At 53.1% G+C, this 25,131-nt stretch overlaps 1 protein-coding gene across 6 annotated transcripts; it reads left to right on the top strand.

Annotated features, from left to right (window-relative positions):
* The first annotated feature begins 1,202 nt into the window (after positions 1-1,202).
* UNC5CL (unc-5 family C-terminal like) lies at positions 1,203-23,687 on the top strand. Of its 6 annotated transcripts, XM_032593160.1 has the most exons (12): positions 1,203-2,683; positions 3,256-3,417; positions 3,745-3,900; positions 5,370-5,423; positions 16,349-16,794; positions 17,317-17,617; positions 18,341-18,603; positions 19,231-19,332; positions 19,586-19,653; positions 20,486-20,586; positions 20,736-20,849; positions 21,967-23,687. In XM_032593160.1, exons 5-12 carry the CDS (start codon positions 16,398-16,400, stop codon positions 22,169-22,171), a joined length of 1,551 nt encoding a protein of 516 aa, XP_032449051.1. In that variant the 5' UTR covers positions 1,203-2,683; positions 3,256-3,417; positions 3,745-3,900; positions 5,370-5,423; positions 16,349-16,397; the 3' UTR covers positions 22,172-23,687. The 6 variants fall into 6 exon arrangements, with proteins under 6 accessions (XP_032449051.1, XP_030171307.1, XP_032449050.1 ...); XM_030315447.2 differs by lacking the exon at positions 1,203-2,683 and having other exon boundaries at positions 3,113-3,417; XM_032593159.1 differs by lacking the exons at positions 1,203-2,683; positions 3,256-3,417; positions 3,745-3,900; positions 5,370-5,423 and adding exons at positions 8,201-8,593; positions 12,650-12,708.
* The last annotated feature ends 1,444 nt before the right edge of the window (positions 23,688-25,131 follow it).

The raw sequence follows: 25,131 nt of genomic DNA, 5'->3' as shown, positions 1-25,131 counted from the left end.
AGGCTGGGGTCACAGTCACCTAGAGGTTGAAAGTGAGAAAACTGAGAACGCTGGGCACTGTCAGAACGATGCTCCAAGTGGGGCTGGGTGGTGGTGGTGGAAAGGGAGCGTACCTTTCCACAGTCTGACTAGACAACAGGAGTCAGGTCAGTTTGGAGTATTGGGGGTTCTCTTCCCAGAGAATCCTGAGCAGCACAGTGCCCTGTAAGATGCCCAAGCATTGTGGTTTGCCTGGATGGCCATAATTTCTACCTGCTGTCCAGGTATAGTTACTACTCATGCCCCATCCACTCCCCGTAGCACTCTGGTATTGACAATCAACCCTATGGTCACCCGACCTGATCGGCTGATTACTGAAAGCACTTGTGCAGAGATTATTTTTCTCAGGCGTTTTTCCAGGGGTGTAAAACAGGGTGGTAATGGTAGTGCCTGAGTCCACAAAGAAAAGGCAGTGATCACGGGTACAAGGTGAACACACGTTATTACGATTCTGGTCATCACACACACACACACACACACACCATTTAAATGTGAAGGGTTCACTTCCTTCGCTTATTTGACCAACACTTATCAAGGGCTCCTGCGTGTCATGCACTGTAGGAAATACCAAGAACACAGAGACGCAGGAGGTACAGCCTCACCGGGAGCTCGCAGGACTTGTTGCATGGGGGGCACTCAAGCATGCATCGTTTCATTCCGTTCTCACGCCAGTCTCACACGGGCGGGTATTATTGGCTTCGTTTTGCAAGTAGGGACCTGCCGCTCGGGGAGGTGAAGTGGTTTGCACAAGATCACACAGGGATTTAAGTCTGGGTCCTCTGAGCATACTTCTTATCCCCAGGACTGCACCCAGCCAGCTCTGATGAATATATGTCTTTTTTTTTTTTTTTTAACATTTTATTCATTTTCTGAGAGACAGAGCATGAGTGGGAAAGGGGCAGAGAGAGGGAGACACAGAATCCGAAGCAGGCCTCAGGCCCTGAGCACAGAGCCCAATGCGGGGCTCGAACTCACGGACTGCGAGATCATGACCTGAGCCGAAGTCAGACGCACCGACTGAGCCACCCAGGCGCCCCTCTGATGAATACATGTCTTAATCAACATCTGCGTGTGTCCCTCTCCACTTCCAGGTCACGGCTACAGCGAGGGGCTTGGAGTAACCAAGGAGAGGTCAAAGGTCTGGGGGGAGGGAAGCGAGGAGGAGGGATTTTTTTTTCCAGCGCCTTATTCCCCCTGTGGGGAAGACTTCCCCCTTGAGGACAGAGTCTCCTACTTTGGCTGTCGTGTATCAGGATTGGGAGAGGGGACAAAGTTCATATCCATGCCCCCATCTCAGCTTTGATTCACTGTGTGATCTTGGCCAAGCCACTAAGCATCTCTGGGCCTCAGTGATGCCAGCTAAGTTACTGTTCTCTATTCCAGGATGGTCAAACAGATGCAAATGAGAAGAGACAGGGCTGGCTCCCAAAGACCTGCGGGGTGAAAATAACAGTGTGGTGCAAATTCCCTGAGTGATGGTAGAGCTGATGCAGAAGTGGACCCAGGCTGGTCCCTTTCTGAAGAGGGGACCCCTTGCTCCCACCACACCCACATACAGTTTTTCCTTTGACACTTGGGAGAGCACCCTGGGCCTTCCCCTGGACTGATAACTGACAGCTTCCTTTTCCACTGCTCCATTCTGGCCCCTGCCCCTACCCGCCATCCTTAGAAGCCCTCTGAGCTAGTCTGGCTATATATGGCACCTCCTGGGGGCCTGGTTCCTGGCTGGTCCCTGGCTCTCCTTTCCAAGTCGGACCAGTTTCCCCTGCAGGCCCCAGAAGACAGCCACTAATCTGGAGATCAGGTGCCAGGAGCTTGGCTCCACGTCCTGCAGCTGCCAGGATATTCTTTAAGGCAGGCAGTCCCCAACCCCCCTGTTAACACTCTTCAATTCAGTAGGTTTCTATCCATTTGCCCCTCCTGCAGGGGAGGAGACTGGGAAATAGGTTATTTAGTTCAAGATCACCATAGAGGTCTGTGTGTGGGGTGCTGGAATTTGAACCCAGCCTCCAAGTTCTAGGCTTTTCCCAGTGTGTTTTGCTGCCTGGGATTCAGTAACAGTGAGAGCTCACCCTAGCATGGCCCTTTCCTGGGGACCTGACACTGGTCTAAGTAGGTCATGTCATTACCCCATTTATTCCTCACCAGGATGTTAGGGTAGGTGCTACTGTTATCTTCATTTTACGGGTGAGGAAATTGAGACCAGAGAGCTTAAGTGACTTGGCCAAGGTCACGCAGCTAGTGATAGCCGAGCTACGTGCTGTGCTGCCAGAGTCACATTGTTGCTCCTTCAACATTCAGTCCCTACTGATACCAGGACCCCTGAGGTCAGGCTCTGAGGAAGGCGGGGCAAGAAGGGGACTAGGGGGGAAGAAAGTGTTCTTCAGGGAGATTGGGCTCTGGAAGCAGTTGGTATAGGAGGGGTACACGTGCACGTGTGTGTCTATGTGGGGGGTGTGTCTGCGTGTGTGTGCGTGTGTGTGCGTGTGTGTGTGTGTGTGTGTAGGGGGTATAGGTGCAGAGACAAAGCAGCTGGTGAATGGGGATGGAAACCAAAAAAGGAATTCTTGCGATCTGTCCCTGCAGGCCTCAGCCCCCTTCACTCCAGGTGGCAGTGACTGGAAGGAGCCGGATTTGGCCCAAGGTGAGCCGCAGGCTGCCTCTCCCTGTCCCTTTTCCCAGGGTCATTTCAGAAAAAATTCAGGGGCTCTGGAGGTGGCTGAGGAGTAGGAGACAGGACCAGGCACAGCTCTTCCTTGGGTCTCAGTCTGCTGTCTCGCTGCCCTCGCTGGGAAGGGAGTAGAGGCCAGGAGGGGGCTAGTGGAAAATAGAAGCCTCACCAGGGGAAGGTTTAAATTCTCACTTTGTGAAAGAAGACACCTTGGGAGCGCGTTGATGGAGTGGGTGCTTTATGTGCAGGGACAGCTGGGACCCCAACAGCGCGTTGCCCCAGAGACCCAGCCTGGGCGTGCCCGTCTCTCGGTCACTACCGAGACGAGGTACACAAACAACGGGCTGCCGGCACCAGACACCCCCCTGGCGGGCAGAAGCCTGCACCCTCCAGCAACCGCTCTGTTGACATAAACACGGGGTGTCTGGAGCTCCGGCCAGGTGGGGGGAGGGGGCCCAAGGGTCTCCCAGAGGTCTAAGGCTGAGATCAGAGAAGACACTAGAATCACCGGGCAGGGCAGGGGTTTCAGTATCCTCCTGTTGCAGGACACAACGCTTGGCTCGCCTTGCAGAACACGCTGCTCCTGGGGACTTTAGTTCTGGTCACCGTGGTCCTCCGTTCCAGCAGCCACTCCCGGCACCGCCCGGCTCCTGTGGCCGCTTTGAGCCTTTGAGGAAAGTGATCTGATAACAACCACGCATATTAAGGTGACTAATAGTGTTCCTCTTTGAAGGGGTGTTTGCAGGGCCAAAGAACCTACAAGGGGGAAGCAATAAACTTAATCAGTGTTTGAGAGGAGAATTTCAGCGCTTCCAATGCTCAACGGGTGAAGCAGGTGCAGCTTAAGGGGACAGGGGAGTTTTTGGTTGTCCTGTGGGCAGATAATTTCTGGGTGCGCTGGGGGATCTTGGAAAGAAAGACAGTGGAGGGATGAATGAGGCGCCTGGTGTGACAAAGAGGGCTTCTCCCAGCCCTGTACTTATTGATCAACAATAAGTACTTAAAACAATCAGGGTCTTGTGCCTGTTTTCCAGAACTACAAGAAAGAGGCCTCTGAAGCTCGGCTTGGGGTGCAGGGGATAGGATGGATGTGGCCACCACAAAGGAAGACTTCGGAGCCCTGGCCCAGGCCTGACAACACTCAGGGGGCCTTACGCTGCCACCAGGGCATCGCCTCTGCCTGCCCATAGGTAAGAGGGGCCAGAGACGCACAGAGCAAACACTTCCTGCACTCCGCCCCTTCCAAACCAGGCTGACCAAACTTTTGTCCACTGGACAGACATACATCTATTGGTCTCCCTGCCTCACCTCGCCTCTGGGTGTCTCCATTCTGCAGACTTGGCAAAGGGAGGAAGAAGGTGGCATTCTGGGGAGCGAAGGAGGGGTGGAGATAGAGTAGAAAGAGTCGTACCTCCTCCTGGGGTTGCTCTTTTACCTGGTGCAGCTCCCCACCTCTCCAGATACTAGGGGGAAGGGTGGGATCTGCACAGCCCTGGAGGAGCTCATCTCCCCCTCCCCCTTGCCCCCCACCCCGCCACTCATACTCACATACCATGTGCCCACTCAGAGGCAAATGGAAAAACACCACTCAGGGACAGAGATGCACACACACATGTTTGGGATGGTGGGATCCCAGGACACGTCTAGCAGAGACATGAGGAAACTCTGACCCTGTTCAGGCACAACTCTAGGTAACTCTGGTGGTCTAGGAGGGGCCAAGGGCAGTGTGTGCTCAGAACCGGGAGGTGGGGTAGGGTGAGGTCGAGGGGTCCAGACAGAGTAGGAGAGTGAGGGATTAAAGGCACCCACCCAGGAGCCAAGGAGCAGTGCAGAAGGGAATTTTAAGGGTGACTTCGAGGACAGAGGATGAGAGTTTGATGTTGGAGTCCTGCCCTTTCTGACTGTTTCTGCTCAAAGCCAGGAAGCCTCTGAGACTGGCTCATCCTATCGGGCAGTCTTGTTACTCCAGGGCTTGGGACGCCACCCAAATCCAGCTTTCTTCTAGAGCGGAGTGTCCCAAACTGGAGGTATCTGGACGCCTGGGTTTGTGGGTTGACTTGCACTGGGGAGGGGGAGGTCATGCAGTCGGCTTGGATGGACTCTCCTCTTCTTGGAGGATCAGTTAAACTTCTAGAAGTAGCTGGCAACACAAATAAAATTCGTAGCTGATATTTGTACTGTCTATATGAGATGATGACAATGAGAAATAATTCTGGGGCGTTCACTCGTCTAAGGTCACACGGCGATAACAGAGCGGGGATGAGAACCCAGGCGGTGTTTATAGGTATTTATAGGTTATGTTTCTATGTCTCCAACAGTTCCACGTATAAATGAGGTTATACGTTCTGCTAAAAGCAGCTTTAGGAAATTTGACGGAGGTGAAGATAAAATCCACCTGAATGTGTGACCTAAAAAGGCAGTCATTTTGTGCGTGTGACACTGGTCAGGCTAGCCCACAGGCCCGAGGAGGAGGTCACTCGCTCTCCTGGCTCTGGGGAAGTTTGGGAAATATTGCCAGGGTTTTGGAGTGGGAATCAGAACCATGTGTGCTTGGTAAACATGCGACCCCTGGGGTCCCCACCTAAAAAGCTAACATTTCTGAAGCACTTCCTCTGTGTCAGACGACTTTGTACTCATTACCGCCTCTCTTCTTCCCGAGGGTTCTATGAGGGCCCCTTTGCACAGCTGAGAAAAACGAAGCACAGACAGTGAGGTAAGTTGCGCAGGTTACCGGTTCATAAATGACGGTCAGTATCCACACCCAGGCTGGCCTGTCTCCGCGGCCAGAACTGCAAACCACGTCACCCTCTGCCTTCGTTCCCCAAGATGATCTGATTCCGGTGGGTCTGGAGCAGGCCTTCGACAACCGCCCCCGGAGGTCACTGGGCCACACTTTGAGAACCACACTCTGGCTTCCGTTTCAGTCAGGCAGAATGTTAGAGCCACCTGAGAAGCTTCAGAAACTATGAATACCGTTCCCTTCCCCAAACACAGGCTTTTTCAATGGGTCCAGAGTCGCCTCGCAGGTGTGGGTGACGTTCTGGTCAGCATTTTCTTTTAAGGGGACAGACAGAGTGTATATTTATCCAATCAATAACACATATGAAGACCTGCTCCGTGCCCTGTGCTGCATGGGGGCTGGGGACACAAAGGAGGGTGGGACACTGTGTGTGCCTTCCAGGAGCACAGGTGCCTGACACTTCTGGTGGGGCACAGCGTGCCCTTTCTGGGGGGAGGAGGAAGGATGCGGCTTCCTTCTTGCTTGTTCTCCTCTGGTGAGCTCCAGAAAGAGCCAGTCTCCTCGAATGTGAAGTCCTTCTGGCTTCTCCCCGATGTGGTCCTTCGCCCTCGCCTGACAGGTCACAGCTGGTTCTCCACCCAGAACTCAGCTCCCAGAAACACAGCCCTAAGAGACCACCTATATGTGGAGCTCTCACATTTTAGAGGGAGCAGACACAAGTGCTGGGCTCTTGTTAGATCTAAAGATGCCTGGAGCCCACCCCAAATCAGCCCACCTGATTCTTAGGTCATGGGTGGGGTCTAAGGAATATGCGTTTTTCATAAACTCCCAAATGGCTCTGCTATGCACTCAGCAGGAGAGCGGCAGGCGACCCTGGAGAGTTTGAAAAACACTGATGCCCAGGTCCATCGCTAGAGAGTCTGGTCAATACTTTCAGAAGTTCCTATGCAAGGTGTCTGGGCCTTCCAGCTGACCTTGTTTGGAATTTGGAGAGACAACCCCAGGGACACTCACTCCTTGCTGCCACCAGGGCCTTGAAATAAGAGGAGAAAGGGCACCTGGGTGGTTCAGTTGGTTAAGAGCCTGACTCTTGATTTCAGCACAGGTCATGATCTCACGGTTTGTGAGTTCGAGCCCTGCATTGGGCTCTGTGCTGACAGTGCAGAGCCTGCTTTGGGATTCTCTGTCTCCCTCTCCCTGCCCCTCCCCTGCTCACTCTCTATCGCTCTCTCTCTCCCAAAATAAATAAATAAACATTAAAAAAATAAAGTTCAAAGGTCTTCATCAATTAAAAAAAAAGAAACAAGAGGAGAAGAAAACAATAGGAGGGAAGAGACGAAAAATAAAAAAGGAATAGATGAAAATAAAGAAGCCAATGAGAAGATGTGGGACAAGAGAAGTCTGGACAAGAAGTCCCCGCTGAAATCACTCATTAACTCTGAGGCATTCATCTCTTTTTCTTAATGTTTTTTTCTTATTACAATAGTCATTAATTGGTTTTGAAAATTAATAGTAAAAAAGTATATGCAAACAAAAGTGAAAAATGATCTATAATCCACCTGAACAGAGATGATCACATAAGGTCTTAATATGACATATATAATGTATAATATAATATATTGTATAATATTATAATAACCATAATGTAATGTGGTATATGTTATACATACTATAATATTATTATTAATATATATTAACTAAAATACAATGAAATAGGGGCGCCTGGGTGGCTCAGTCGGTTAAGCCACTGACTTCGACTCAGGTCATGATCTGACGGTTCGTGAGTTCGAGCCCTGCGTCGGGCTCTGTGCTGACAGCTCAGAGCCTGGAGCCTGCTTTAGATTCTTTGTTTCTCTTTCTGTCCCTACCCTGCTTGCACTCTCTCTCTCTCTCAAAAATAAAGAAAGATTAAAAAAATAAAATAAAATTAAATAAAATTAAACTATTCTATAATAAGATGTATTATATAAACCTGGCACTTATAATGGGTATCCTTTTTTCGACTTTATTTACTTTTCTGTTTTGCTTTTATAGAACTTATCATAAAGATTTTGTGTTCCCAGCAGCTGAAAATCTAAGTCCTAAAAGACTCAGCTTGATGCAGGAGGGTGTGTGAGTGGAACCGTGACTGGGTACCCACTTTTCCCTCCCCGTGCACACACTCCTGCGTTCATTCCCGCAGAGGTGCGGACGATGCGACCCCTGCCCTACGACCCTAGACATCGTGTACCCAGATATGCACTTCACATCATACCCTCAAAGTTAGTAAAGGATCTTATTAATTGATATCACTAAATTAATTTATTAGTGCAGGATTAATTAATTCATATTAAGTGTAAAATAAGTTTCTTCCCTTTCTTCCCATTTCTGAAATCGAATGAAAATTGGCACCAGGGGACCCGGGACGGTGACCACGCTGGGCTGAGTCGTCTCTAGGGATTCATCGCTCCCTGGCCCCCCACCTTCCCTCTCTCCAGAATAGCTCCACAGCCCTCCTTGCCATTCTCTTCTACCCCTACCCTGGCCATCCTCCCTCCTCTCCTGTCCCTGGTGCCTCAGTCGCTCTTCTCCCCACTGGGCTGAGGCTGCTGGCTTGGACAGAGGCTGTCCCTCCACAGGCGGTAGGCGATGGAAGCGGTCACGGTGAGCCAGGCCAGGTAAGGCAGCAGGAGCACGGCAGCCAGCTTGTTGACGGGATGCCAGATCAACGCTGTGCTCACCACCAGCCCGTAGAGCAGCAGCAGGTGCAGCAGGGCCTGGAGGGGGGGTGGGAGTGAGCAGTGGGGTCAGGGCAGTCAGGCAGGCTGCCCTGAGAACTGAGCCCTCAACCTTTCTGCACCCCAGACCCAGTGAGCCAAGTTCCTGCGGTCTGGGCACTCGGCCAGAGCTCAGAGAAGTGTGCCCACCCATTACCTGCCTGTCCTGCATTTGTCTCTTGGGCTATCTGCTCTGGGGGCCCCAGTCGTCTCACCTGCTCCTACGCTACTTCCACTGACGAACACGGCGTGCCTTACCAGACCATGGGTGCGGGCTACGAAAAAGAGAATCAGGACAGTCCAGCTGATGGCAAGCTGCACAGCATAGAGGCCGAGAGGCAGGACCAGGGGCCTCCCAAAGCCCCCTCCCAGGTCCTTCCACACCAGGTAGGAGGCATAGCTGCAGAGAGATGGTGGCAGGACACTCAGAGGGAGGGTGTTCCATGGCAAAGGAAGGGAGCCCTCGGGCATAAGGTCTCTTGGTTTCCCAAAGGAAACCCTGTGGGCTGCTATGGGTACAAGAGTGTCTATGCGTCACTTGAGGGCCAGCGAGGAGGTGGTGGGGGGAGCCGGGCATGGTGAGGTGGGGGAGGCATTGGGGAAACTTGGAGAGGGGGAAGAAGAAGGCTGGCTGGAATCCTAGGCAGGTGCAGAGAACACCCCCTCCCCCCACCCCACGTAAGCGTTAAGATGGTGCATGCTATCCCTTTGGAGACCAGGATACGGCAGTAGCTCGGGTACAGGGCCCATGGTATGCGAAATGGGTGCTCACCCTATGACGAAGTAGATGGTTATCCACCCTGCCATCAAGACCTTGTGGGGTGGGCACCAGGGTGGCTTCTTTGGGCTGTCGTACCAACCAGACGTTCGACGGGTGAGCAACCAGACCAGGATGGGCCCCAGGTGGGGAAGAGCCACAAAGATGGTTCCTTGAGGCTGCATTCTCCTCACGGAGACCAAATCTAGGACGGCAGACGACACACTGGTGATGGGCCTCCCCCTCAGTCCTTTCCCTGTGTCTGCTTGCCTGTCTCCACCTCCTACCCGATGCTATTTCCTGGCCAGAGCCCCCTCACAGGACGTCTAGTCACAGAGGCCATTCTCCCCACCTTGGGCCAGCTCCCGTCGGCTCCTGTGAGCCCACACCGGGCCCTTTCTCTGGCTTCAGTGGACTTGTTTTTTCCACACCACTCATCTGGCACACAGAGGATACCGTCCCGTATTGATAACCGCTTCTGAGTGAAAGGCTCCCTTCCCCCAGCGCGTATCTGACTCCTAGAGTTCAGGTCCACGTATGACCGTCCCTTCTGCCTCCCATAGTGGGTGGCACTCGGTCAGGTACATAGCAGGCCCTTCACAGGAATGGTGCCTTAATACTGAACTCAGTCAAGCTGATATAACCAACTATGTTCAGAAAGGCAGGAGCCAGGGATCCCTGGGGGTCTTTACTAGTCAAGAACCGGCCAGCCCATCCGCCCCCAGGCTTATCTCGATATACCAGACTGGCAGACTTGGGGAGGCCCACCCAGCCTGAGCTGCTGCCCGAATTCACACTCAGCCGAGTGACACCGGGCTCCTTTCTCTGAAGGTTTCCGTCTCGCCTGCCCTTCAGGGGCTGGGAAGGTCCCTCCTCCACCTCTCCCCTTCCAGAGGGACGGGAGCCACAAACATAAGCGCCCAGCTTTCCTGTGGCCTGACATCTCAAGGAAGCAACAGCCTGGTCTTTGAAAAGCTGCCATACTCATTTGAATGTGGAGTTGTGCACAGACCCTCCTCCAGCCAAGACCCCCATCCATATCATTCTCAGGGTCCTGGAGTGACTGCCTGCTCCATCTTTTCCTGTCAAGGGCCCCTGTCCATGTCCTGGAGGTTCCAGACACAGGGCTGACTAGCCCGCCTACCTGTGCATCTCTATTTATATTCCTCTGGTCCTCACTGTCCATTTGTTCATCTTCTGCCTTCCTGTCTCTCGCTGTCTCCCTCTTTCTGTTTTTCTGTTCAGTGCTGGAGGTGCCTCCCGTACCCTCCCCCATCAGGAGAAATCCTGTTCTCCACCCTCCCGATGCCTCCTCATTCCCAGGCCTGTGTTCCCCTTACCTCAGGCAGCACACTTCTCAGGCCAAGTGCTCGATGCTATATGTTGTGTGCAAGGCAGAGGAGGGTGGGGGACGGGAGAAGGGCGGAGTGAGGCTCCCATCTGGTCTGCCTTTCTCCAATGACAGGGTGGTGGCATTGGCTGGGGTGTATGGAAGGCTGGCTGCCTGCATGGTCCTGAAGGGTTTCATTTAGCAGAGCCCCCACCTCGGTCTACTAGACTTGGCCTCTGGAGTGGTCCCCTTGATGGAAGGGTTGAGGCTTTGGCTCTGTGACACCCGGACTTCTGGGCGGGCTCAGCCTCAGGCTATAAGACTTCTGAAACCTGTGGTGTGCACATTCCATGAGCTGGCTTTGTGTCCACGGGTGGTGCAGACCCTCAGATTTCCCCAGGACTTTCCTGTAACTGGGATTATCCCCAAGGGAGGCAAGCATCAGCTTTGGAAAGGAGTTCATGATATATGGACACAGGTTATAGCCTAGTTGGCATGGGCCTTCCCCTCTCAGAACTTGAGCTTGACGAATTTTCACAAATCCCTACAACTTCATGACTCAGAGGAGAAAGCAGCCTCCTGTGTGACTCAGACAGAGCTTTGTCCAGCAAAGACTAACACCTACCCTATAAAATTCCAAGCACCTCTCCTTTGCTAGTCCTTTACTCATGAGGTCCCCTTCCCAGATTGGCTGCTCGCCATTGCTCCTTTGCCCCATCTCTCCACTCTGGGGACCTGGGCACCCCTGGGAGGAGTTAACACCATCCTCTCTCTTCTACCTTGGGGAAGGTGGTGGAAGGGAGGGGGTTGCAGTAGGGGACAGGAGGCTGGAGAATCATTAACTGAGATGAAATCAGTGGCAGTTACTTATTTTCTATGAGATAATTGGGGCGGGGGTGTGCTGGGGAGCTCACCATGGTCCCCAACTGCAGGAGGCCAGCCCTCGGTGACAAGAGTTGCCGCTCATGGAGCACCCATTTTGGGGCGAGCATTTTACAGTTATTAGCTCAATAATGACCATGTTTATTCCTCACGAGGTAGATATTATTGCCTGCATTTGACAAACAAGGGAAAGGAGGCTCAGAGGGGTTGGGTAACTTGCCTAAGATTATACAGTGGACAAGTGAGTCACCTGTGTTCAGTGTCAGTAGACTGGCCCCAAAACACATTCTCTTTGAGCTGGTCTACACACTCATTCCACAAGTCTGCCTTTTCTTTTCTTTTCTTTTCTTTCTTTCTTTCTTTCTTTCTTTCTTTCTTTCTTTCTTTCTTTCTTTCTTAAGTTCATTTATTTGTTTTGAGAGAGATTGAGAGAGAGACAGAGCACACGAGCAGGGGAGGGGCAGAGAGAGAATCCCAAGCAGGGGCCGCACTTACCAGCGCAGAGCCCGATACAGGGCTTGAACTCATGAACCATGAGATCATGAGCTGAGCTGAAGTCAAGAGCCAGAGGCTTAACTGAGCCACCCAGGAGCCCCGCAACAAGTCTTTCTTAAATACCTGCTATGGACCAGGCTGTACCAGGAGCTAAGAGTACAAGAGCAAACAGCTGAAAACAACAACAACAACAACAACAACAACAAAAATCTATCCATCTTCACAGGGATCCTTCATTCCAGTGGCACTATCTTTCCCAGGCAGAATTTCTATGAAAGGACTCAGGTTGGCAAATAGCCCAAAGACAGCTCTCCCCCAAGTGCAGTGTCCCTGCCAACTCTGAGTGTGGGCAGGGAGCAGATAGGGGAACACCCAGTGCTGCCAGCACCTTGTGAGTCGTTAACCCTCTCGGTGCCTCCTCTGTCATCTCTGTGCAGGAAAGGGTGGAACTAGACAAGGTCTAAGCTCCTGGACCAGCGGCATTGGCATCACCCGGGAGCTTTTTAGAGATGCAGAATCTCGGGCTCTGGCTCAGACCTATGGGATCGGGACCCACGTTTTAACCCAATGCCTCATGTGGTTTGTGTGCACACTATAGTTTGAGAAGCTCCTGTTAGGGGTCCCTCCTCTTACCTTCTGCCGGCTGTCAGTTCAATAGCCTCTGGCTGGGGCAGCCACTCACCAGCAGAGGGCATTGTAGGGAGGGGTTCACCTGTCCCCAGGTTTTCTCTTTCTCTGTCTCCTCCCTCCCAGACCCAGACTATTAAGACCTCTGACTTCTGGGATCCTCAGCGACTCCACTCCCCTGCCTTGGCTGGACTTTGCCAATAGACAGGGACAGATTCCCCCACCCCTCTTTAGGTCACTGGGAGGGAGGACTTTGCCGGGAAGCTCCGGGCCACTCCTGCCCAGATTCCCCGCCCACCTCCACTTGTCTGCTGGCCCGGTGACAGAGTCTGACTGACTGCTCTGTTTCCAGACAAGGAACTGCTATTCCTGGATGAGCAGGGGGGCCTCTGGGAGCACCCACACAGTAAGGTGAGCACCCCCTGGGGCAGATAGACATGGGGTAGGCATTGCAATGGAGCCATCTGGGGTACAGGGGAGGAGCCAGGCCAGCTGAGCCAGCCCTGCCAGTGTGGAGAGCCTCCACTGGAGGAGGAGAGGGGAGAGGGCAAATGTCCAGTGGGCGTGAGGACCCGAGAGGTAGTTGTATGCACTATGGAAATGTATACTACGCTGAAAGAATGTTGCCCGTGACAGGTTTGGACTCATCCATCCTGGTACTTTTTACATGCTTCAATAACGAGATCTATCAGGGCTTGAGTGGGCATGGTAAAAGCCAGTGATGTGGGAGAAGGGTTGAGAATTTCCTCGAAGGACGTGAGAAAAGCTTTGCAGCAGGAGCCCAGATCTTCGTGCTGGAGGAGGCAACTCCTTAGAGACAGGTGAGGGCAGCATTCTAAAGGACCCTTATCTTGGGGACCTGCTACCTGGGATGAGCTGGGGGCAGGAGCAAGACAAACTGGAGACACGGGTACTAAGGAGTCAGGGGGTCGGGAAGGTCCAGGCTACATCTAGCTGGTTACCCTGCTGCAGATTCAGGCCTACCTCCTCTTGGGGTTAGGGGGCCGATGGAGTGAGGGCCTAGCAGCTTGGAGAGCTATGAGCCTGGGGGAAAGGTGGCTGAGCTGGGGGAGAGTTAATGAGTGGGCTTCCCATGAGAGGCCCCTCTAGGCTTTAGGGAGGAATATGCCAACTCTTCCAGGTTGGCAGGCTGGACAAGGAGATTCTGCTGCGTCACTCAATGGGGTGGAGGGGGTTTGGACTCTGGTCCTTGGAGGCTCCAGGAAGGTTGTTGCTACAGAAACAAAGCAGAGTCCCTCTTTTCTTTCATGCTAGCTAGCCCATCACCTGCCACGGGTGCCTTTGTGGGCAGGGGGCGGTAGGGATATCACTCCCTATGGAGCCGAGGTTATACCGTTCGGTGTTTTTATTTATTTTTACTTTATTTGTGTTTCTTGCTCTTGCAACTTCCTGTCATCTCGAAGTGCAAAGGAAGAGAGACCCTGGGGAAAAAGAAGGGGCCTGGAGAGAGAGGTAGTGTTTCTGGAACACCGCTGTCATCCCTGTTCATCCTTCCCTCTGCCTTCGCTTGTAGCTTAATAACCCCTCATACATCCTCACCGTGGGGAGAAAACTTGGCTTCCTTATCTATGACATGGAGATAAAAATAACACCTAGCTCACAGACCACTGTGAGGATCAAATGAGTTAGGCCCCACAGAGCGCTCTAACACGGTGGCGTAGAGCAAAGCTCCATAAAAGTTAGCTGTTACTAGCGCAGTTATAATTCCAATTATCTTTAATGTCAAAGAACCAAAAGGAACGGATGCACCATAAAGGGAGGCTGACTGCTCCAACCCCCCTTTCCCACCAGATGGGGGGGTCCTGCCAGCTCGTCCACTTGACTTGTGTGCCCTGCAAGAGGCTTGGCTGGGGCACTTTTTCTGCAGGGTTGAGTTTTAAGGCAAAAGGAACAACGTCACACCTTCCTCCCTGGCTACGTTTTCAATGAGGACACGGGTGTGGGGTGGCGGGGAATAGATCCCACCCCAGTCCTAAGCCTGAGGATACAGATGAATTTCTTCCCCTGTCTGGGAGAACCTAAGGAAAGGGGCTTGGGTTTCGTGGGCCCTGAGGAAGGAAGGAAGAAGGAGGGCAAGGGAGGAGCTGGTGGTGTCTTGGGGCAAGGCCTGAGCGCCGGGTCCGGGTGTGAGTGAAGGGGCTGGAGATGAATGGATGCCAGAAGCCTTTCTAGCGCAGACCCTAGTGAATCAACCCCGGGGATCCCGAGGACTTTGAAAGAGGCCATATATCTCACAGAACTCAGCGGCAGAGTGAATGAGTCACATTCCCTCAGAAGCTCCGCGTAAGACGTCATCTTTGTCACGACTGAACTTCCCGCAGTGTGTGCTCCACGTGTTCTGAGCACCAGCCCGGAGGGGGTGGGAAAACCACGCGTGACAGCATGTAGTCAAGGGTTGCTCGATAAGGTGGGATGACAGCAGGGAGAAAATTCCGAGGGGTGAGACTATCAAGGGTGGGTGAGCCGGGGGGGAGGTGCTGTGGAGCAAGAGGGGGGTCCAGGTGGGTGGAAGAGGCAGGTGGGGAGAAGAGCGGGAGGGAGCAAGGGCCAAGAGGTTGGAACTAGACAGGTGGGAGACGCACAGCCTGGCAGGAGTGCAGGGTGCTGGAAATCAAGGGAGGAAGCGGGAAAGTATGAGCGAGAGGTGGTAGACCCTGGAGGACCCCCCGAAGGAAGGTGTGGCATCCTTATGGGGGAGGCTGCTGGAAGGGCCAGGTTCCAGTCTGAGGCCCCCCGCTGGTAACCAGGTGAGCAGGCAGTGTGTGCTTTGGCCTGGCCTCAGTCCAGTCTCACTGGAGGCTCCCACTTGTGTTTTTCTTTCTCTTTTTGCTTCCACTTTTGACTTTGTTACCCCTATCATATTTCACATATCCCTGTGACCGCCTTCAGACCTTTCTGGTAGCAGGTGTGGGGGGGGGGGTGGAGGGTGGAGGCATGAAGAAAGAAAACTATTTGGGCCAGTGCTTTGTCATCTACAAATGCTTTTCACGTGATCTCGTGCTATCCTCACAATCGCTCTGCTCTCAGAGGTAATTATTTTTTTGCTTTGGATAGCTCTTAAAAAGAATGACAAAGTTAATATAAAAGGCTTGGGGTGGAAAATTCAAATACAGAAGAAAAGAGTTCGAGAAAACGGACGGTCCTACTTTCCACCTTCCACCCTCTCAATTTCCTGTCTCTTTCGGTAGTGATGGGTGTGAATAGTTTGGGGGTGTATCCTCTCAGCCCTGCGTTGACCAAGACAGGAGTCACCAGCATGTGTGGCTGCTGAGCACATGAACTAGAGTACGTCCCAACTGCGATGTGCTGGAAGTGTAAAATACACAGGGATTTCAGAGACCTAGTATGAAAACAGAATGAAAACTAATGCAATAATTTTGTATTGATTTCCTCTCAAAATGATGATGTTTTGAATATATTGGGTTACATAAAATCTATTATTAAAATTAATTCCTCCTGGTTTTTTCTTTTTGGCCTTTTTAATGTCCCTAGAAAGTTTAAAATTACATTTGTGGCTTACATCGTTTTTACTGCATAGCACTGCCCCAGACCTTTCTCCGTAATTGACATGTATACACCCATAAATATGTATCTATACTTGTATATAGTTCTGTTACCTACACTAACGAGATCGGAGGATGTCTACTTCTCCGTAACTTGCTTTCCCCCTTAAAGATTTTTCTGTAAAGATCAAGATGGATATTCTGACATATGCAGAAACTATGGCACATTAAGCAATACGGCAAATTCTCTCAGCCAGTGACCAACGCGGCATTTGAATTTACATCATGTAACTCCAAACCCAAGCTCTTTCTGCCTCAGAGGAGTCTAATTTGACATAATAGGCCATGGGGAGCGACGGTAGGTTCTTGAGTAAGACGCAGATAGGTGAGGTCCCGTTAAAGGAATTGATGGAGGAGTCACTACAATGAAGACAATTTGCTCCCTCATCGCAGCCACTTGGGGGCCAAGTCTTGGCCTCCATGATGTTACAAAGGTTTACCTGGCACTGACCTCTTTTGTCCTCCAGGTTCTTGGCCTTGGCTGGCACAGGGGTGCACGGGGGCTGGCAGCATCAAATGACCAGGTGGATGTGCTCCCATGAGTGCTCCTTCCAACCTGCCCAGTTCCTACTGCTGGTGGGGGTCCCGGTGGCGAGTGCCCTCCTTCTGGTCCAGTGCCTCCGATGGCACTGTCCTCGCTGGCTGCTGGGGGCCTTTTGGAAGCTGGATAACCAAGAGGAGCCAGTGTCCCATCCCACTCCTCTACCAGAAAATGAGTCCCCAAGGCAGTGCCCGCCAGCCACGCTGCCGGAGATGGCTGCCTTCTACCAGGAACTGCATACACCCACTCAAGGCCAGACTGTCGTCCGTCAGCTGATGCACAAGCTGTTGGTGTTTTCGGCTCGAGAGGTGGATCACCGCGGTGGCTGCCTGATGCTCCGGGATATGGGCATCTCTCTGCTCATCCCGCCAGGTAACAGCACCCTCTCCCTTCTCAGCATATAGTTGTTTGTTGCGCGTTGTACAAGGGCATCGCGCCTAAGGGAGCATCATTCGTAGACATCGCCATAATTTTGAAAATTGTTTATATTTTTAGTATGGCTTTATTGACTCCAAAGATGGATAGATTACATATTTTTATGACAGCTTCCTGACAGGTGGAAGTAGAGTGCCTGGTAGTAACGAACGGTGTGTTATGACAATTCTCCATCAAGGAGAGTGTCTGGAGCAAGAGCACCTTTTGCAAATTTGCAAACTCCCACAAGCCCCCACTGGGCTGGCGGCATCCCTGGAAGGAAGGAGGGTGGCTTGCTGATGCTTACACTGCAAGCCGGCTCACAGTCTTTCTCTCCTTCCACACTGCCTCGCCCAGTGCCCTGTGAGGCACCCTCTCCCTTTGGCTCCTGTCCCACCTCCCCTCCCGCTGTGGCCTGGCCCATTCTGGGGTGGCGGGGTGCCTGCCTGCCAGGCCCGTCTCAACGCTTGTTCTCCCCAGGTGCTGTGGCTGTGGGCCGCCAGGAGCGGGTATCGCTGATCCTGGTGTGGGACTTGTTGGATGCCCCGTCGTTGTCCCGAGCCCAGGGGCTGGTGAGCCCTGTGGTAGCATGTGGCCCCCACGGGGCCTCCTTCCTGCAGCCCTGCACCCTCACGTTCAAGCACTGTGCCCAGCAGCCCCGCCATGCACGCACTTACAGCAGCAACACGACCCTGCTCGATGCCAAGGTCTGGAGGCCCCTAGGGCAGCCAGGGGCCCACACGTCCAGGGACGAGTGTCGCATCCGCCTCTCTCACTTCAGGTAGGCCTGTCGGCCCAGTCTTCCTGCCTGTGTTCTCTGTCTGCCTCACCCCCATCTCTCTGTATGGAATTGCCCCTTGATCTGTTCCAGATGCCCCGCAAATCCCTTATCGCCCGTTGTCCCTTCCTGGTCCCTCTGTCCTAGTGGGTAGGGCAGCTTGTCTCACTCAAACCCTGTCCAGGATTAGCAACATGCTGTAGTTTCTCTGCCTGCCTGCAACCACAACCCCAGCCCTCCGTCTGGAAGGAGGGGACCCATCCCCACCTTTGTCTCTCTAAAACTGTTTCTACCCTGTGCCCCTGTTCAAGACTGTCCCTGAACTGTCCAGGGCCGCCTGTCCTCTTCAGTTTTCGAAGACCGCCTCCCATCGCATGTCTGTCCTCAGCTCTGTCTTTCTAGAACCACCGGCCCTTCTGCCGCTCCTTCCTACCCCTGCGCAGAGCAGGGCCAGCTGTGTGTGGGTCCCCTGGGAAGCATAGTGGCCCTGGAGCCCACCTCTCCTCTCTCTCATGCTGGAGGACGCTTGATGGCTCTTCTCCCCATTCGGTGATGCTCCCCATTAAAAGTGACCTGACTCACTTTTAATCCCCCCACCTGCCTGACTCCCTGCCACTTCCTCCCTGTCCACGCCCCACGCCGCTCTCCTTGGATCCTCGCGCAGGAGGAGCCTGGCGGCAGGTGCACCGGGGTCCCAGCCTCTCCTGTCACCGTCTTTCTCTGCAGCCTCTACACCTGTGTGCTGGAGGCGCCTGCGGGCCGGGAAGCCCGCAAATGGCTGCAGCTGGCTGTGTTCTGCTCGCCGCTGGTGCCGGGACAGTCCCACCTGCAGCTGCGCATCTACTTTCTCAACAACACGCCCTGCGCCCTGCAGTGGGCCATGGCCAACGAGCAGCCCCACGGTGGGCGCCTGCGCGGGCCCTGCCAGCTCTTCGACTTCACGGGGGCCCGAGGGGACCAGTGCCTGAAGCTCAAGTACATCTCTGAGGGTGAGGGAGGGGGCTTCTGGGGGGGCACTAGAGGGAGGGGTCTGGACCTCCCCCTGGGTAGAAATCTGGGACCCTCAAGGTTCTTTCGGAGACTCCTGGGCAGGCAACAGCTTCCAGGGGACCCCTGGTTTCTGTGGCTGCCTCCAGGAGCCCCAGGCTTTGCCCACTCCCACCCTCTGTGGCCCATTCAGCCCTGGCCCCTCCATGGGAGGATAGGATGATGCAGGGGTGGGGGAAGGGGAGGGGAGGCTTTTATTGTCCCACCTGGCTGGGGGCCCGGTATCTAAGGAGGAGTCCTAGTCTTCTCTGCCCTCCTTCCTCTGTGGCACCTGCTGGTGCACTTGCTCATGGGGCCTGGGATGTCTGTGTGGTTTGTGGACAGATGCGTGGCTGCTCGGTGGGAGGCGGGAGGCCTGTGCGCTGTGTGCGTGTGGGAGGTGTGTGGTGCTAGGGAAGGCTGCTCGCAGGGTCCTGGCCAGGCTCTGAGGACTCCCATCCACTTGAGACCCCCTCCTGCTTTCGCTCCCTCCTCGTCCCTCCCCACAGCACCCTGCACAGAATAGGATTCCTCCAAACACTTGTGGAAGACCCCACTTTCTGAGGCCCTCCGCTCTGCCTCCTCCCCAGGTTGGGAGAACGTGGATGAGAGCAGTTGCCAGCTGGTTCCCCATCTCCACATCTGGCACGGAAAGTGCCCCTTCCGTTCCTTCTGCTTCCGGAGGAAAGCAGGTAGTTCAGGGGCCCTGTCCCCTCCCCGCCCCTTCCCCTCACCCCTCTGTGGCTCCCCATTTGGTCAGGCCTCTGTGCAGACCTTCTCTAAAAGGCGAGGAGCCACAACTGATCTTTGAGGAGAGAAAGATGGAAGGTCCTGCCCAATGTCTTCAGATTTCCAAAGCCTTACTGTGGAGTCCCTTTCACTTCCCCTGCTGTCTTGCACCGGGCCTTTCCCTCTCATGCCTGCCATGTCCTCTCCTCTTTGTAGCCAATGAGAATGAGGACTGCTCAGCGCTTACCAATGAGATCATTGTCACCATGCATACCTTCCAGGACGTGAGTTGGAGCTGAGGGGCAGAGGGGAAGGGCAGAGCCTGGAGGAGTCCTGGGCAAAGTGGGCGAGGGGTCTGGTGCCCAGTAAGTATGGCCCCAATCACATAATTCAGCAGGTGGTTGGCATTCTTCCAGGGGCTAAGACCACCTGGCCTCCAAGCTACCCTCTATTCCCTGACTCTCTCTTGTCTATCCATGGATGAATCCAGTAGGAGGGTAAAAGAACCAAACCCTGGATGAACCTCTTCTCTTGGCCCAGAGGGACTTGGGCATCCAGGAGAAGTGGTTTCTTTCTAGGCTGAGTATATGCATCTGAGAGATGATGTTGTGTATCTTCAGTGAGAAGAGCGACCAGGGAGAGGATCTCGAGTAGGTGGGATGGGAGTTAAATATCTGACTCTCCGAAGGGGGAAGGTTTGAAGAAATCAGGGTTGAGAATCTTTGGGGAACCATGGTGGTATCTTGGTGGAGAGTAAGCAGATAGCTCTCAGGTTGTCCCCTGCAAGGAGGAACCAAGGGCTGGGGGGAAGGAGACACATGTGCCTGAGTTTAGGGTCCCTATTTTTGGAATAGGGGACATGCCCTATGACCTCACCCAGACTTCTCCTGGTATGTTAGGATGCACCATGTTTGGTCTTCATGTCTCAGCTCCCAAAGAACTCAGTAGGGAAACTTAAAGGTGAAAGTTCTGGGGCCAGGGAAGCAGAGGGTAGGGGGTCCTGATGTCTCCTGGTAAAGTAGCTCTGGACATGGGGAATGGAGGCAGGTTCCCTAGTTTCATTCAGGGGATGTCTCATGATGCCTAAACGGGTTCCCTGACCCTCTGTTGGCTCAGGGCATGGAGACCAAGTACATGGAAATCCTCAGATTCCAGGCATCAGAGGAAGAATCCTGGGCGGCGCCACCCCCTGTCTCTCAGCCACCCCCATGCAACAGGTGAGGTGGGATGGCCTGGGCTGCTGGCTGGGGGACTTTTGAGATTCCTGCCCCAGTGCCCACAGAGGGTGCATACACAATTCAGGGTGTGTGTGTGGAACGGACTGGGTTTCTCTGATCCCCCTCTCTGAGGACCCCCTCTGCCCCAGGCTGCCTCCAGAGCTCTTTGAGCAGCTGCAAATGTTGTTGGAGCCAAACAGCATCACGGGCAATGACTGGCGTCGACTGGCCTCCCACTTGGGGCTCTGCGGCATGAAAATCCGGTAAGAAGAGTGGGGTCTGCGCATGGGAGAGGAGGGTGAACTGGGGTTGGGGGCTGTCAGGACACCTTGAGGACTGCAGCACAGATAAGGAAGCAACTTAAAAGTCCGAGAATGGCTACTCCCCACCCCGTTCCCCATGATAGAGCAGCTCTATTTATTACTGTATTCTCAGTACCTAGAATGATGCCTTGGCCCATAAGTAGGTGCCCAATAAATATTTAAAAATGAATCAATTAACGCATAAGTCATTGGGTACATACTGAGTGCTTGACATGCTGTGCCCTGAGGGGTAGAATGCACACCGTAAGGTAATGTGTATAAAGCATGTAGCTGAGTGCCTGGCACATGTTAATTCAATACATGTTAGTAGTAATGGGGGCAGGGGGCAATGCAACCATGGTCTCTGTCAACAGCAATCAGTAGGAGAACAATTCTGAGCTAAGCTCCAGAACCCAGACTGTGAGTGTGGTGGTCAGGAAAGACTTCACCCAGGAGATGGGACTAGGACTGGACCCAGCTGAAAGCAAAGTGGATTTAAAAATCACCTACCTATTAAATGTTTATCAAGTACCCATCTGTGTGGAGGGAAGAGCACAACTGTTTGTGAGTGTGCTGTGTGCAAGGTGGGAAGGGGATGGGCCCACAGAAGGATGGGGGCTGGGAGAAAAGGTCAGAAGAAAAGGGCAACGCCAAGCTATGGATGAGCCCGGGGTCTGGAGTATGGGTTTGGTTGGTACTGGAAAGAGACCCCGAAAGGTTTTTGAGCAGGGGAGGGTCATGGGGAAGCCTGGTTTCGAGCAGCTGTTTCCCGAGTGGTGGGCAGGATGTGGTGGCCTGGGAGAGAGGGAGGGGGAGGTGAAATGGAGAAGGCAATTACAGAACATGTGAGCTGGAGGCAATTCTCTCGTCCGAGCCCTCGGTGAAGGAGGAGACTGGGGCCTAGAGAGAAGTAGCCTTTGAGCCAGGACAAGCTCGGATCTCAAGGTCCGGGGCCCTCCCACCACCCAGGTGCCCTGGAAGGCAGGCAAGAGCAGGATGAGGGCCAGAGCTGGAGGGCGGGGTGGGGGGGGAGGGGTGAATCTGGCTCCAGTGCATCGCCCATCCCCCATCCCGCCAGGTTCCTGTCCTGCCAGCGCAGCCCAGCCGCAGCCATCCTGGAGCTGTTTGAGGAGCAGAACGGCAGCCTGCAGGAACTGCACTACCTCATGACCGTCATGGAGCGGCTGGACTGCGCCTCGGCCATCCAGAACTACCTGAGCGGGACGCACGGCGGCGGGGGCGCCCAGGAGAACCAGGGCTTGGAACTGGACGAGAAGCTCTGAGCGCCCCCAGGGGGCAGGGTGGGGACCTCCTCGCAGCACTCTGGGCACCTGGGGGCCCCGACACCGAGGGAGAGCGCGGCAGCTGCTTCTGGCCGCGCCCACCGACCTCATCAGAACCCTCAGACGGTGGCTGTGGCCACCGTGAGACCAGGGGGCGGTGGGAGGGGGGGCACTGTCAGCTTCCCTGGCGCGATCCTAGAGACCAGCTTCGTGCTGCGAACGGGTCCCATCCTGGTCGGCAGGGGGCGCAGGAGCCCAGGAGATGGCCCTGGCATGGCCAGCCTCTAGGAAGCTGTTGCATAGACCCAGTGGACTGTTAGGCTGCCCTGTCGGCACTCCTTGGGGACTGGCCAGTTCACAAGGATTCGCTGCGCACTTAGTGATACTCCGCATCGGACTGGGTATCACGGGGAATCCTGGCATGGAGGAAATGGGGCTTGGAGCTTGACAAACCCGCAGTTCTCTTGTGGGAGGCAAGATGCCCTCATGGATGAGAGGCTATTTCCAAAACAGCAGTGCCCTGGGGTTAGGGGATGTGGGCGTGCTTTAGGAGCTGAGACGGGAGGCAGCGGGGCGTGGGCTGGAGCAGGAGAAGGCTTCATGGAGGATGCTGGAGAAAGGGTTGGGACGAGCATAGAGTGGTTCAGCCGTCTTTGGGTGGGGATAGAGGGTGATGGTGGCTGGACTTACAGTAGGAGCCAAGAGTGAGCATGGGTGTGCGGGGAGGGTTCAAGGTCAGTCATGCCGGCTGTCCACCTGTCTCCTTTGTCTTCCTTTGTCTCTCTCTCTTCCCATCCTTGCCTTGTCTTCCTTTCTTTCTGCCATTATCTCTGTCATAAAACATCAATGCTGACAAGAAACTACAAGATTAACATTCGTGCCCAACCTTTTTACCTCTTTATCTGGAACTGTGTGAGTTTTCAGTGTCTCTGGTTCCATTTTGCTGTCACCATTTTCTGCAGTCTCTGCATCCCTGAATCTGTGTGTTAGTCTCTGTCTTAGCATCTCTTTGCCTCTACCGAGTCACTGGGCCTGCCTTTGAGGGTTTCCTTCACCCTCGGAAACCCTCAGTCATTCCCCTCAGGGCCAATGTCTCTGTATCAATTGTCTCTGGGCCAATGTCATGTATCAAAGGCAATGAAAGGACACTGGGCTACCCTAGGAATGGGGGTGGGGTGTGGATTTTACCCTGTGAATCAAGACCCAATTTAGGGTCAGGAAATAAACAATAGGGATTAAAGAACATGCCAGTCAGTCAACAAATATTTATTCCGTGCCTACGATGTGTTAGACACTGTACAGAAAAGAGATCAGTGGGCTGGGTCCTGAAAAGAGAACAAAGGATTTGACTCCATTCTAGCAATGTTTTTGTTTGCAAACAGGTATTGTTAAATTTTTTTTTTAAGGGCAGGCAAGCAATCTCTCTACTAGCAATTTGCTTTTGTATTTAATGAAAAGATATTAAAGCTTTTTCTATGATAAACAATATTGCATAATAATAAAATACGAAAATTTCGTTTCTTTGTTGCTAACTGTATTTTGCTCAGATTGATAAATTTGGATGTGGGTATGAATGGTTTTATTTGGTCAGATTATAGCAGTCGGGGCTGCTTAGAGGCAAGCATTTGGTAGATTGTGCTTCTGGTAGGCATATCGTCTGGGTTCAGCATGGTCAATCAGGGAGGGTCTCTTCCCTTTCTGTTAGAAGTGAACCTACAGGGTGGGGCCCCTTCACCTCTTCCCTCTTGCTTGGTGTTCCACCCTTTTGGTTGGTGCCTCGGCCTTCCCCACTTCTTGGCTCAGAAGCAACTCTCTGTCCTGGAATCCGGGTAGGGTTTCCTCCTTTTCTCCCATGTCTCTTCCTTACTCTCCACATCAGCCCAAGGCATCTTTATCTTGTGTTCCTCCCTACCCTGGAACAAATAATTTTAAGAGTTTCAAGTCTTCTGGTGCATCGAAGTCACGGGGGTTTCTGTTCTGGGACAGGATGCCTCTGGCCCCCGCTCTAATTCCTCAGAATGGGCTGGTACTTGCAGTGCCTGGAAAAAGGAGCTTGGAAATCTACAGGTGGGTGGCAGGCGGCCCCATCCCTGGAGGGTGGATTCTTCCTTTCTTAAATCGGACCTGCTTGGTGTGTTTTTGCCAGCACCCAAAGCTGAGAGCTGGCGTGTTCCGGGGGCGTTAGGAGACTTAGCGCTCAGTCCATGCTTGAGTGCCATTTAGCACAGCTCTCTCCACTCTGGCTTCAGACTCTTCACCTGTGGATGAAGCGACCATGTTTGAGGCTCAGGGCCTCCTTTTGATTCCAAGGGCCTATGCAGGGATGGCTCACTGGTGACCCAGGGATATCCACTTGGGGAATTTTTCTTTGTGTATGGCCTATAAATAGCGCAACTGGTCACTGCTTGTGGCCTTACCTCTGGGCCTTTTCCTAGTAGGCTACCTGCCTGGTTCTTAAAACACCAAACTTGTGACTTCTGCTCTCACGCATGTTGTAGGGCTCGTGCCTAAACTTCCTTCTTTTGGGTTTACAGCTGGCAGGGGAATGAGCTGCAAGGATTGGCCAGGTCTGCAGGGTTAGAGGCCCCAGTGCTCAGAGGTAAACTGTGTCCTCGACACCCCATCTGCCTGCTGAGTGACACTGACACCAATGTACAGATTTGTGCTGTCTGACAGAAAACTAATAGAAAGCCACATATTTAATTCTGTGTTTTCTAATAGTCACACATGAAAAAATGTAAAAGGAAACAGGTGAAACCAGTGTTAATAATATATTTTGTTTAAACTAACATGTCCAGAATATTATAATTTCCACATGTAATCAATATGAAAATATTAATGGCATATTTTGCATCCTTTTTTTCATAAAGTATTTGGAATCTGGTAGGTAGTTTACAATCACAGCGCATCTCGATGTGTATTGAACACGTGCTAAATTTTTGCTGGAAACATTTGATCTA

The sequence above is a fragment of the Lynx canadensis genome, chromosome B2 (assembly GCF_007474595.2).
Source record: "Lynx canadensis isolate LIC74 chromosome B2, mLynCan4.pri.v2, whole genome shotgun sequence".
Lineage (NCBI taxonomy): Eukaryota > Metazoa > Chordata > Mammalia > Carnivora > Felidae > Lynx > Lynx canadensis.
Note: the sequence above shows the minus strand (reverse complement) of the source record. Positions and strands in the feature narration are given on the sequence as shown.

Coding starts and splice junctions, on each gene's coding strand:
- UNC5CL (XM_032593159.1), top strand. CDS start 8,471: ATGGGTGCGGGCTACGAAAAAGAGAATCAGGACAGTCCAGCTGATGGC. Junction 18,604..19,230: donor GCTCAAGTACATCTCTGAGG/GTGAGGGAGGGG, acceptor CCTCCTCCCCAG/GTTGGGAGAACGTGGATGAG. Junction 19,333..19,585: donor CTGCTTCCGGAGGAAAGCAG/GTAGTTCAGGGG, acceptor TCCTCTTTGTAG/CCAATGAGAATGAGGACTGC.